The sequence below is a fragment of the Carettochelys insculpta genome, chromosome 1, assembly GCF_033958435.1.
Source record: "Carettochelys insculpta isolate YL-2023 chromosome 1, ASM3395843v1, whole genome shotgun sequence".
Taxonomy (NCBI): domain Eukaryota; kingdom Metazoa; phylum Chordata; order Testudines; family Carettochelyidae; genus Carettochelys; species Carettochelys insculpta.
This window is the reverse complement of record NC_134137.1, coordinates 185545331-185559745: the sequence shown is the minus strand read 5'-3', so window position 1 is coordinate 185559745 and position 14415 is coordinate 185545331. Positions and strand designations below refer to the sequence as shown.

Sequence of the window (14415 nt, the reverse complement as noted above, 5' to 3'; positions counted from 1 at the left end):
ATTTGTAAAGAACAAAACGTGTCAAACCAATCTGATAGCTTTCTTTGATAGGATAACAAGCCTTGTGGATAGGGGAGAAGAGGTAGATGTGGTATACCTAGACTTCAGTAAAGCATTTAATACGGTCTCACATGGTATTATAAAAAATCTAGGCAAATACAATTTAGATGAGGCTACCATAGGGTGGGTGCATAACTGGCTGGATAACCATACTCAGAGAGAAGTTCTTAATGGTTCTCAATCCTGCTGGAAAAATATAACAAGTGGGGTTCCTCAGGGGTCTGTTTTAGGACCGGTCTGTTCAATATCTTCATCAACGATTTAGATATTGGCTTATGTTTGTAGATGACACCAAGCTGGGAGGGGTTGCAACTACTTTGGAGGATAGGGTCATAATTCAAAATGATCTGGATAAATTGGAGAAATGATCTGAGGTAAACAGGATGAAGTTTAATAAGGACAAATGCAAAGTGCTCCACTTAGAAAGGAACAATCAGTTTCACACATACAGAATGGGGAGAGACTGTCTAGGAAGGACTAGAGCTGAAAGGGATCTAAGGGTTATAGTGGACCACAAGCTAAATATGAGCCAACAGTGTGATGCTGTTGCAAAAACAAACATGATTCTGGGATGCATTAACAGGTGTGTTGCGAAGAAGACACGAGAAGTCATTCTTGCGCTCTACTCTGCGCTGGTTAGGCCTTAGCTGGAGTACTGTGTCCAGTTCTGGGCACTGCAGTTCAAGAAAGATGTGGAGAAATTACAGAGGGTCCAGAAAAGAGCGACAAGAATGATTAAAGGTCTAGAGAACGTGACCTATGAAAAAAGGCTGAAAGAATTGGGCTTGTTTAGTTTGGAAAAGAGAAGACTGAGGGGTGACATAATAGCAGTTTTCAGGTATCTAAAAGGGCGTCATGAGGAGGGAGAAAACTTGTTCTTTTTGGCCTCTGAGGTTAGAACAAGAGGCAATGGACTTAAACTGCAGCAGAGGAGGTTTAGGTTGGACGTTAGGAAAAAGTTCCTAACTGTCAGGGAGGTCAAACAGTGGAATAAATTGCCAAGGGAGGTTGTGGAATCTCCATCGCTGGAGATATTTAAGAACACGTTAGATAAATGTCTGTCAGGGATGGTTTAGACAGTACTTGGTCCTGCCATTAGGGCAGGAGGCTGGACTCCATGGCCTCTCGAGGTCCCCTCCAGTTCTAGGATTTCTAGGATTCTAGATGCATGAGTGGAGGGGCGGGTTTCAGACTAACAGGGCTACCTCTCTGATAACTTCCTCAGCTGTTAATGTGATCAAAACAAATATAAGAAATAAACGCTCCACTGCTATGCTTGAAGGATTAATAACGGTCAGAAATGGATCTGGGACAGTTGCTTCAGCAATGGTTAACAACATTGGTGTTCAGCTGTATGATCACAAAATGGAAGACTTCCAGGACCAGGACTAGCTAAATGAAAGTGTGTAGTAACAGAGAGGTAGCTGGGTTACTCTGTTTTCTAACAAAACAGACCAGCAAAAATGTAGCACTTTAAAGAGTAACAAAATGATTTCTTCGGTGGTGAGCTTCTGAAGTGGGTCTGTCCCACAAAAGCTCATCACTGAACAAATCATTTTGTCAGTCTTTAAAGTGCCACACCCCTGCTGTGTTGTTTTGTTTCAATGACGGTGAGTTAACTAGCAGATTGTTCTTGTGATGTATGAATGACAACCGTTACGTTTCACTTTTGGCCATGTATGTCCTCTTCACGTACAGCAGCGTAAAAACGATGCCTGTGAAATATGTGTCTATCCGTGAATGTTTCCCGTTTTGTCGGTAACTGAAATGACTGTGGGCTGGCAGCCCTGATGGGGCTGGGGGTGGCTCGGTTCGACTTCGCTACTGCACCCAGGCTAGGTGGGGGTTCCCGTTCCAGCGCAATTCGACTCTTCATTGCAAAGTCTGGCTGCGGCTCCCCTCTCCGGCCTGGCGGCGGGGAGCCACGCTGAGGGCAACGCTGCCCGGCATCCAGCGTTTTCCCCCGCAGGGTGGCGGCCAGCGCTAGGACCCGGCGAAAACCTTCGCCCCCGCCCGGGCGGCGGCCGAGACGCCTTCCCGCAACGCCTCGAGCCGCTGGAGCGGGCCCGCGGCAGTCGCGCCGGCTGAGGCGCCCTGGCTGCTGCTGCTCCTGAAAGATGGCGAGCCGCAGGCTGCTGTCGCTTCTGCTCGGCGTCCTCGGGGCTCTGTGCGGTGAGTGGCGCCTCCCTCCCCCCGGGCCCGCCTGGAGGGCAGCGCGCAGCCCAAGCCCCGCGGTGCCCTTTGTTCGCCGCCCGCTCTGGGCTAGGCGCTGCTGAGCTCTCTTCCCCCCACCGCAAGGGCGCCCGCCGGCGGGCTCCGTCGCAGCCTGTTGCCTTGCGGCTCCGCGGAGAGGGAAGCTGGCTCAGGAGCAAAGAAGGGCTTTGCGCAGCTCCAGGGGAGCCCCGGCCGTCCCCAGCTGGAGGGCACATGGGCTCCTGCCCAGCCCTCTGCGTCCCCGCAGGCCAAAGGAGAGCTGGACCATCTCTGTCCAGTCTGTTCTTAAAAGCCTTCCGTTGCCAGGGCTTCCACCATCCCCTGTGGGAGCTCCTCCTGCCCAACTACCGCTAGTGTTGGAAAGTTTTCCCTGTTCTCTAACCGAACTCTCCCTTGCTGTAGATTAAACCTATTACTACTTGTACCTTTAGTGATGTTGGAGAACAATTGATCAGTGTCCTCTTTATAGCAGCCACTAATGTATTTGAAGAATGTTATCTGATCCCTGCGAAGTCAACATGTCTCAGAGCTAAACATACTGTATTCTTGCAACCTTTTCTTCTCCTTCTAAACCTTTCTTTGTTTTTCTTCCTCTCAGCTGGACTTTCTCCAGTTTGTTCTTAGTTTCCCTAAAGTTCGATATCCAGAATAGAATGGTATAATCCAGCTAAGGTGTCACTAGTGATGGAGTGGGGCACTTCTGTCTCATGTCTTATAGGAACCCCCAAATGACGCTAGCCTTCTTTGTACCACATTGACTCATTCTCTTTGTGGATCAGCTTTTAAATCCTGGGTTCTTGCTAGGGTTACCATCTTTGAATGCTCAAAAAAGAGGACACCCCCTCAGGACGCTCTCTGAGAGGGAGAGAGAGAGAGAGCCATGTTAGTCTGTGTTCTATCAAAACAAAAAGCAGTCGTGTAGTTCTTTAAAGACTAACAAAATAATTTACTAGGTGATGAGCTTTTGTGGGAGAGATGCACTTTTTCAGATCATAGCCTTGCCAGAACAAACTCTATATATAAAGCACAGAGGTCCAAAAATGGTTATCAAGGATAACAAATCAGAAAAATTGTTATCAAGGTTGGCAAATCAGAAGAGCAGAGGGATGGGGATGGAGGGAGTTAAGAGTTAGATAAAACATCAAGAGTAATAGCAGAGAGGGAGCCGTGCTAGTCTATATACTATCCAAATCAAAAAGCAGCCAAGTAGCACTTGAAAGAGTAACAAAATAATTTATTAGGTGAGCTTTCGTGGGACAGACCCACTTCTTCAGATCATAGCCATACCAGAACAGACTCTATATTTAAGGCGTAGAGAACCAAAAACATTAATCAAAGTTGACAAATCAGGAAAAAAATTATCAAGGTGAGCAAATCAGAGAGCGGGGTGGGGAGTCAAGAATCAGATTAAGCCAAGTATGCCAGGGAGCCCCTATAATGTTCCAGAAAATTTGCATCCCGGTTCAAACCATGTGTTAATGTGTCGAATTTGAATATGAAGGAGAGATCAGGAGCTTCTCTTTCTAAAGCAGACTAAAAATTCTTCTTCAATAAGAGACAAACTCTTAGGTCATTAACAGAATGTCCCACTCCATTAGAATGTAGACTAACTGGTTTGTGGATCAGGAATGGTTTGTGCCCATTAATTCTTTGTCTGAGAGCGTTTGAAGTCTGTCCAATATACAAAGCATCTGGGCATTGTTGACACATGATGACATATATGATGTTAGTTGAGGAACATGAGAATATTTCCATGATTCTGTGAATAACCTGGTTAGGTCCAGTGATGATATCACCAGAATAGATATGTGGACAAAGCTGGCAGCAGGCTTTGTTGCAAGGAAAAGTCCCAGGACTGGTATTCCTGTGGTGTAGACTGTAGCTATTGGTGAGAATCCTCAGAGGTTTGGGAGGTTGTCTGTAGGAGAGAACAGGCCTGTCACCTAGGGCCTTCTGGAGTGTGGCATCCTGATTAAGGATGGGTTGTAGGTCTTCAATAATTCATTGCAGTGGTTTGAGGTGGGGGCTGTAGGTGATGACCAGTGGTGTTCTGTTCTTGGCTTTTTTGGGCCGATCTTGGAGTAGTTGGACTCTGGGTATTTGTCGGGCCCTGTCGATTTGTTTTTTTATTTCTCCTGGTGAGTAGTTCAAGTTTATGAATATTTGATAAAGATCTTGTAGTTTTTGGTCTCTGTCAGTTGGATCAGAGCAAATGTGATTGTACCTAAGGGCTTGACTGTAAACAGTGGATCTAGTTATGTGTTCAGGATGGAAGCTAGAAGGGTGTAGGTAAGTATAGTGATCAGTGGGTTTCCCATACAGTGTGGTACCAATCAGGCCAGCCTTGATTTGTACTGTGGTGTCCAGGAAATGTATCTCTTGCATGGAGCAATCGAGGCATAAGTTGATGGTGGGGTGCAGATTGTTAAAGTCTCTGTGGAATTCTTCTAGAGTCTCTATACCATGGGTCCAAATCATAAAGATGTCATCAATGTATCTTAAGTAGGGGAGAGGTAATAGGTGACGAGAGCTGAGGAATTGTTCCAGGTCAGCCATAAATATATTAGCATATTGTGGAGCCATGTGGGTACCCGTAGCAGTTCCACTAATCTGGAGGTATAAATTGTCCCCAAATTGGAAATAATTGTGGGTGAGAACAAAGTTGCAGAGGTCAGACACCAGATTGGCTGTGGTGACATCAGGGATGGTATTCCTGATTGCTTGTAATCTGTCTTTGTGTGGAATATTAGCGTACAGAGCCTCTACATCCATAGTGGCAAGGATGGCATTGTCAGGAACTTTTCTGATGTTTTGTAATTTCCTCAGGAAGTCGGTGGTATCTCGCAGATAGCTGAGAGTGTTGGTGGCATAGAGTTTGAGGAGGGAGTCAACGTAACTGGATAGCCCAGTGATTAGGGTGCCAATGCCTGAAATGATAGGGCATCCGGGGTTTCCAGGTTCGTGGATTTTGGGAAGTAAATAGAATAATCTAGGCTGGCGCTCAGATGGCGTGTCTGAATGAATAAGGTCCTGGGTAGCAGCAGGGAGTTCCTTAAGTAGTTGTAATTTCCTTTGGAATTCCAAAGTGGGATCAGCGGAGAGAGGTCTGACCCCCGCCCCCTGCATTCTGATTTGCTCACCTTGATAATTTTTTTCTGATTTGTCAACTTTGATTACTGTTTTTGGTTCTCTGTACCTTAAATATTGATTCTGTTCTGGCATGGCTGTGGTCTGAGGAAGTGGGTCTGTCCCACGAAAGCTCACCTAATAAATTATTTTGTTAGTCTTTAAAGTGCTACTTGACTGCTTTTTTGTTTTGATAAAACACCAAAGTATGTAAAAGAATCCTTATAATGGGTTGGGTAATTGCTGTCCCTGTTCAAACCACATGGTAATGTGTTGAATTTGAATGTGAATGTTAGTTCTGGGCATTCCTTCTGTAGACAAGTTGTTAAAGTCCCTTTTCAGTGGAACACAAACTTTCAGGTCTTTAACAGAATGGCCCACTCCATTCAAGTGCTGGCTGACAGGTTTGTGTATTTGGAGATTATTTGATGCCTGTTCTGTGTCCATTCATTCTTTGTCAAAGAATGTTTTCAGTCTGTCCTATATACATGGTGTGTGGGCTTTGTTGGCACATGATGGCATGTATGTTGTTAGTTGAGGAACAGGAAAACGTGCCCTTGAATCTGTAATGAACATGGTTAGGTCCAGTGATGGTATCTCCAGAATAGATATGTGAACTACCAGCTCATGTTGTATTAGTATGTTATATTACTACAGTTATATACTATATTATTAGTATATTATAGTATCATTACTACAACGTGATATAGAAGATACTGATACAGATACACGCCCTCTCAGGAGTGTTGCCTTTTTTGATTGTTCAAATATGGGACCCCTATCTGCAAAAGTAGTGCTGCATAGCCACTTATTCCCACTTTTATTTTTTGCCTTCCTAAGTATAGTATTTTGGTTTTGTCTTTAGTGAATTTCTTTTTGTTAATTTCAGACCAACCTCTAGTTTGCTGTGGTGGTTTTGAATTCTAAGCCTGCCTACTTGCAACTCCTCCAAGCATAGTATTCTCTGCAAAATTTATAACCATACAGTTATCTAAGTCTTAATGAAAATTTTGAATCGTACCGAACCCCAAACAGATTCCTGTGAGACCCCACAAGTTCTGTCTTCCCACTTTGAAGGCAAACTAGCAACAGTCTCTCTTAGGCTATATCTGCACTACAGAGGACTTTTGAAAGAAGCCCTTCCAGAAGATCTCTTCCAAAAGAACCTCTTTTGAAAGAGTGCATCCACATACAAAAAATCAGATCAAAAGAGTGATCTGCTCTTTTGAAAACGAGTGTCCACACAGTCCCCGCTCTTTTGAAAGAAGGGGCCAGGAATTGAAAAATCAGGCCCCATGAGGACTGCTCTTTCAGGGAAAAAAAGGGCCTCCGGCGCATCTATACGTGCTTTCTTTTGAAAGATGCTTTCAGAAGGGGGCACTTTTCCTGAAATGGGGAAGGAAGGGCAATTTCGAAAAGAGCACCACCTTCCTTCCATTTGCTTTCAAAACAAAGCTTTTTGTGTGTAGATGCTCTGCTGGAATATAATATTTCGTCCATATGTGCAGCCACTTTATAATAATTTAATCTAGGCTACATTTCCCTGTTTGACTATTGACAATGTCATGTGGGACTTGTCAAAAGCCTTAGTAAAGTTGGACTATATCAGGTCTACATCTTCCCCCTGTTCCATTAGGCTGTAACCCTCTTCAAAAAGGAAGTTAACTTGGGTGGCTATTTGTTTTAAAATCTCTTAGGCACTACTGCAATAATTAATAATATGTAGAGTGACCATCTGTCCCATATTAGGGGCACCAAAAAGGCATCCCTACTTATTTTTAAAGGGGAATCATTGTCTCGCATCTGGGTGCTCCCCCCACTGACCTTTTCCTCCAGCAGCAGCTCAGGCACAGCTACTGGCAGGAGTCACTCCCCTGAGCCTGGTGGGGAGTGGCCAGCTGCCGCATCCCTGCCGCTTCCCCAGGGCTCTAGGGGAGGGCCAGCAGCTGCTGCTTCCTCAGAGCTTGAGGAGCGCTGGGGGCTGCCGCTTTCCTGGGGATCCCAGGGGGCTCTGGCAGCTGCTGCTTTCCCAGGGCTCCAGGGCAGGGCTGGCGGCTGTCATTTTCCTGGGGAGCGCTGGCAGCTGCTGCCTCCTTCCTGTCCCCATCCCCCACCCCATATTTGGACAGGGAGATATGGTCACCCTAATAATACCAAACCTTTATCTGTAAAACCAGCTGGTTTACTGCATGTTTAGGGTGCCATTCTGTGCCCATCACTGTAGTAGCTTCGGCCTGGTCCATGTTACAAAGTTATGTTAATATAAATTAGTTTGTTTGTGCAGGTGTCTCTTTGTGCTGTGTGCTCTGAGACACCTAAGAGGGGCAGGCAAGATGGAGTAGAGCAGGGGGATTCTGTCTGGCTACATTGATGTAAATATTGTGTTATGCAGAGTCAATAAGTTTGTCCCTATGGTCAATAATGCAATACAAAAATCATATTCCAAAACTAGGTCAAATTCTGCAGTACTTCACCTCACATGCCTGCAAATAGGTCTTCAAGAGTGGACTTATGAACTCTTGTGGAGCACCACTGACTTCAGTAGAGGGCTTTGAGTACCGCTCCAAATGAACAAAACTATTATTGTTTTCTTTGAGCCCAGGAACAAAAGCCAAAATATGTATCCGTCATAGAAATAAAAGCAAACAGGTCTGGTACTAATGCGGTGAATATGCACTCATAAAAACATAGGACATTTTGATACTTTTTATATGTAACCTGTTAAGTAGGCTTGTTTATAAAGCAAGGTTTTTTTTGTTCTCAGCAAGGCAGTTTTCAGTGGTTTTTTTTGCTTGTTTTTTGTTTTTTTTGTAAACTAAAGCAGCAGATTGGAGCTAAATTTTTTTCTATGTCCGAGTAAAGTTTTACTTTATCATGTTAAAACAGCCACAAAAACCCAAAACTTTCCCTTTGTTTTAGAAATTTGATACAGTTCTATTGACAGCATGATTCTAAATGTAACAGAAAATAAACTGGCCTGCCTAGGGGCACACTGAACATAAACATGACAAATTGTAAGATTGTAAAAGAAATCCTCAGATTAACACTAGGTAAATATGCAGCAAATTATACCAACCATCTAGTAAGAACATATTTTGCTGAATACCCTATTTTTTATCATACATTTAATTTGTTTTGGCATTTGCAACCTCTTCTTGTGTTAGTGATTAGGTCTGACATCTGTTTCTGAGTTTGTATGGGGAAACAACATTTTGAACTGAAATGTTTATGTAGCAGAATCTCACTAATTCCTAGTGCCCAACTAGAGTGAGACAGTCTAGTCCAGGGGTCAGCAACCCCCTGCACCGGTGCCAAGAGTGGCACAGGAGCTGATGTTCAAGGTGGGAACTCAGTCTCACCCCTCCTCCCCCAGGCAGCTGGGAGCTTGCTCAAAGCCATGCTGCCTCTGGATTAACAGAAGACCAGCTAATATTACCTACCTTCTACTGATTGGTAAAGCTCTGCATCTTTGTTTATTAATGAAGCTGTTGCAAGTAGAACAGTTAGAGACTTTTTAAAGTATCACCAGCATTTGGACTGTACACAGAGGTCAAAATTCAGGACCCCCCAGTTGGAATTGTTGCTGACCCCGATCTAGTCTTTAATGGCAGGAGCAAAGGTTCCCTATGAATGGATTAGCCATGTCCTATATGAAAGTGGAGGAGCAGGTCACTGCCTGTGTAGCAGTGTTCCCTCTAATCTTTTCCATCCAGGGACAGATTTTTTCCTTCCATGGGCAGAATAAAATTTTATGTGCGCAGAGGCATGTGCACCACAAGTAGAAAGCAAAAACCTAGATTCGGGCGCTCTGTTAATCAGTGAGGAGGCATTTGAATCACTCCTGAGTAGCTGCACAAGTGCACAGCTTACAGGCACACTAGTGGCTGGGGGCCACTTCTTTGGATAGTTTCTATTACTCGCTCTTTTTTCTTCCCACCTTCACAACTACCAGGCCTTGAGAAAAGGCTGGTTACTTTGGCTTATTTGGGTTTTGTGGGCATGAGGAGTTTTTGTGTAATCTGTTGGATTTCTTGCCTTTTCAGTGTTTGGAGCTAGAAACATATTTGTACCTTTATGTGGTGATATGTGTTTGTGGTTAATGCAGTATTTTTTTCTTCAGATTTCTGTTTCGGGGGAGGAATGGCTGGAGGTTTGCTGAGGCAGTGGTGGGTAACATTTTGCCTCTCCTACTCCAGTCTTTCTCTAAGTTTTATACAGGTGATCCTTTTCATATAGCAAATCTCTGAGTGCAACCCCTTCCCCTTACCAATCAATAACATGTATAAATGCCATTATAAATGCTGAATGCAAAGCTGTGTTGGGGTAGAGGCTGACAGCTCAGGACTGCATGACCTCCTGAAGGTCCTAGCTCCCCACCTCCAGTTTGAGAACCCTGGTGTAGTCTAATGGAGACTATATGAGTTTCCTAAGCTATGATATTACCCATTCAAAATTTAAAAGGACTGAAAGAATCCTTGAATGAGCTGTGTCTGAAGTTTCCTCTAAGCTACATGGCTGTTCAGTTGCCTATTAAGTGCCACACAGGCACTCAGGGGTGCGACAGGAAGAGATGCTTTTCCCCAAGCCCTTGACCCTCTGCCTCAGCCCTAAGCCCCTCATCACCAGCCCTACACCATGGCCTACATCCCCAGCTGGAGCCATCATCCGCCTTCACTCTAACACTCTGCCTCAGCCCTGAGCCCCCTCCCACACTTGACACTGCTTGGTCCCACCGCCCCACAATAATTTTGTTATGCGCACCAATAGGCGGGGGATGCATGATACAACTGCCTCCCTATTGTTGCACATAACAAAATTCATTCCCCACATAGGTGAAGAAAAATTGTTTCCATCAGTCATGTGGCAGTTATAAGATCCAGAGGAATAGGGGCATTAATCTAGAGGTGTAGAGGTAGTGATTGTGCAAAGATACCAATCAAGGCTTTATATTCAGCTGGTGCTATCTGAAGCAGACCTCTGGCAAATATGTTTTAAATGCATGGCACTGAAGCCCAGAGCTCTGAATGGGGATGAGGGGCACTGAGGCCCAGCACAACTCTCCCATATCCACCCCAGAACCTGCCTCTTCCGGCACCTGCTTCATCCCTTTCCACAAGCCCACACCCCTTCCCCTCTTCCCCCCTTCGCCTCGCCTCCTCTCCTCCATGCTGCCGCCCAGGGAGATTAGTGGGGGAACTGGTGTTGGCAGCAGGGGTTGGACCTGATCCCACATCCACTATGCATCCTGTGCTTGAAATGTACATGACAGCAATATGAACTCCATGCTTTTGTCACAGATGAAAGATGTGAAGATGTCCCATGCGGTTTTGTGGGATTTTTAAAATCGAGGCAATTATGGGAAAGAGTAGCATTATGGGTGGAGGAGGTTGCATGATGGGAACTTGACTGTGCAGTCCCAGTCACCCCATGTGACTCCTTTGCCCACCCTACAATGCCATAGGTTCTCAAAAGACTGTGCTAGATGATGGTGAGTTGCATATTGGGATGCCTACCCATGGCACACACTGAGCATCACAACAGACACTCTTAGTGTGTATCATACCAGTGTGCAAGTGCACAAGTGATATACTATGTGTGGTAGCTTCATGCTGACATAACTTGTATCACCAAAAGTCTGTAGTATAGATATGCCCTTGTTCTCCTTCATGTGCATGTATTGACATACTATTAAGACTCTGGCACATACATGCTGTGACCTGCCTTGCATGATGCAGTGTATTAAAAAAATACATAAGCAACTGAAACTTCTTATTTACTGGAATAATTCTATCAGGGTTTTATTGCCCCTTCTCTCTCCCCCAACAATTTTGAGACTGTTGTTTTCCCAAGCAAGATGATAGAAAAGGTTTTCTAGGAGCAAAGCTCACTTCTTTAGTGCAGGGAAGCAAGTTGGAGAAAATCATTAGTATTTTTATTTTTGATGTGTTAGTCCTAGAAGTGTTTGAAGTTAAGTGGGTAAGAATAAATGTCTTTCCTTTTTCTTCATTTTAGTTTTTGCTTTAATTCCTCAACAAGGAACATATATTAATTTCACATATGTCCAATAGAAGACACATTCAATAAACTCTTTCATATCCAGCACACCTGGAAATGGGAGTTTGCCAGGTGTTAAAATGTTCTGGATAATAAAGAGCAGCTGCAAGATCCCGGAAGTGACCCGCCAGTCCCATGGCTGGGAGCAGGCTGGGGTGCAGAGCCAGCAGCGCCAGCCCTGGGGAGCTGGCCAGGGCCAGGGCAACTCCACTGGCAGCCTCAGGGCTGGGAGGCAGTAGGGGTGCGCAGTTCTGCTAGCAGCTCCAGCCCTGGGGACCTAGCTGGGGCTGGAGGAACACCAGCAGTCCCAGGGCCCGGAAGATCCTGTGGCCAGGAGCTGGCATGGCACAGAGCCCTGCTGGCAGCACCAGCCTTGGGACTGGGGCCAGGAGCTGTCTTGGGTATGTAGCTCTGCCAGCAGCTCCAGCCCTGGGGAAACCCTCCAGTAGCTCGGAGGGAGACAGGGTGAGCACTGACTTCCAAGGAGTGGGGTGTTGCTCATGTCCTCTCGTGTTAGTGCTAGTTATTTGAGAGTTCTGGTTGAATGGATAAAGCAGAGTTTTCTGTAACTGCCTTCCTTCACATCCCTTCGGTTTGGACACATTGGCCAATGTGAAAGGGTGATAGAACTTCTTGTTTGTGTTTTCTCTTGTATTACAGTCCTGTCATATTAATTTTATGTCCTAACAGAATTTATCCTTTCAAGTAATATTGCATTCCTATTTCCAACCAGCTACCAAAGCATGCTGGTCCTTCAGGACAGGTGGAATTTTAAAGCTGAATTATGAGTGAAATAGTGATGTAAAGTGAGGCTGTTGGCATGGTCAGCTTGTTCTGGTGGAGGAACTTAGAAGAGAAATCTCTGTAAGAGGCTCTCAGTTCTTCTGGAGGACTATGGTTTTCTTTCTTTCTCCTCTCTGTGCCTTGCAGTATATACTCCAAGACCACACCCCACATCTGCATACCCAAACTCTCCCACTGAAGCCAAGGAATCTGAGAGTATCCTGGAACATCTTGTGGAAGTTAGGGTCATCTGCATAGAGGTCTGCTCTAATTCTTTGCTCCTACCATGACCCATCCTGGTCCCTACCCACAGGAATCCCTGCCCTGGAGGGGACCCAGCAGAATCCCTAGCTTTATCATCTCGGTAAGCTATCCCTACTGAAGAGGGATGGCGTGCCTCTTCTAATGGTCCCAATCTAACATCCTCCTTCCTCGTGCTCAGATCCCTGGCCCTATAGAGGGAGCTGACCCATTGCCTACTATGCCTGGGTCTGGAGGTAGTAAAGCCATGTATGGATAGGATATCTCAAGTATTATTTTGCTCCCACCTTCCTTGTTTCTGAGGCATAGGCACAAGGGAACAGAATTAAGGATGAATGTTCAACCTTCACTATTGCCGGCTCCTTACCCTGAGAGCTTGCTTTTTGTTGCTGCTGCAATAATATAGGCTTTTTGTTGTTGCAAGGAATATATATTATGCTAATTTTGAATGTTTTCTTCCAGACACTTCATTCTACTTATGTCACATCTTTTAAAGAATATTAAAAACATTTAAAATCTACAGTACATGGTTTCTCTGTGGATCCTACTAAGAATTTTCTTAGTAGGTCCCAGTTAAATGAAACAGGATCCTCTGCTGTGTGAGATATTCTAGTTTTAGAAACCATAAACAATTGCCTTTTAAACTAACTTTAACATTGCCTTTCATTTCATAGAACTGTGTCTTATCTTTAGGATCAGATATAGCCCTGGGACTGTGTATGCTATTGTCCTTCATGCTGACAAATACTCTGGTCAGTGGTTATGTAGATTGTATGAATTTTCCTTGTGAGAGATGAATTTGAGACCAGTTCTTTAGCCCTGAGTTAGGTTCTGTGTAGTGTGAATCACTGACCTGCAGAAAGACTTAGCATGATGGAATTACAGGACATATTATATAAAATAAATAAATCCCGTACCTAATCTAATAACCTGCTGTCTCTCTTTCAAACCAGAACGTTATCTAACAAACAGCCTATCCATTCACTTTCAGCAGATTGTTTCTCAAATCAATGAACCATTTTAGTGTTTTTGAACACTACCAAAAGTGCTTTTATTTGCCCTGGTTCTCCAACAGATAAACATGTTAAACAGGACAAATCTAAAGGAAAACAAAAATACATTCAGAATGGTAACTGTTCCTGCAGTCCATTAAGCTGTTTTCTACTGACAGTAACTTATGCATCACTTATGTCTGTTGTGGGAGACCATCTCTGTATTTGTGCATGCTAGTGCTGCATGCAAAGCTAAGTGAAGATCTAGTCTGGAAAGTTACTATCACAGAAATAGAATCTTCTTTTAATGAGTAGATCTGATACTGCTTTAAGGTCTGTTTTAATCAGGGTTTTTTCTCCCTGACAATCTTGTGGCACAGATACAGATTTGGAAGAGATGACTTATGCATCATTAACAAAATTCATAATGAAGTTCCAGTGTCCTGTCTTCATGCTTAGTTGTTTTAGAGTTGTTGAGTGAGCAAATTCAATCTGGAAATTGGAAGACAATAAATTTGGACCCTCAAGCAGCTTCTCCCCCCAGCTCCCCCAGAGTCTTTTTTCAGGGGGAATTGGAACTTCTGAGATTTACTTTAGAGTTCTGCCTTTTGTAATTTCCTTCCTATCCTATTTACTAAGAAACTTTTGGTTCTAGCAATACAATTCTGCAAAGAGGCTGCTCTGTCTCCCCACTAGTTAGCAATGCACACTTCCTTGTATGGTACTTTCCATCACAGAAATCCTGGTTCGGAAATTATGGTCTTTATAACCAAACCAATTAAATAATTATTTTTCCATCTTACTCTGTTGTACGTTCGTGGGGCCTTATTTAAGACAAGGGCAGTTTAATAGTTAACTTTATGATGACTACTCCAGTTGTTCTTCAGTTTATACAGTAGTGGTTGCTTTGAGAACAGGGTGGTAA

At 44.3% G+C, this 14415-nt stretch overlaps 1 protein-coding gene across 4 annotated transcripts in view; it reads left to right on the top strand.

Annotated features, from left to right (window-relative positions):
* Positions 1-1849: 1849 nt before the first annotated feature.
* The window catches only part of JAM2 (junctional adhesion molecule 2), a 55794-nt gene continuing 43228 nt past the window's right edge, over positions 1850-14415 (top strand). The window contains exon 1 of one of the 4 annotated variants that reach the window (XR_012645991.1): positions 1850-2232. Coding sequence is in view for 2 of the 4 variants with exons in the window: in XM_074997441.1 (XP_074853542.1) it covers positions 2178-2232 (55 nt within the window). In the remaining 2 variants the exon portion in view is untranslated. The remainder of the gene's footprint in view (positions 2233-14415) is intronic. The other 3 variants (XM_074997441.1, XR_012645987.1, XM_074997422.1) reach the window with 3 other exon arrangements.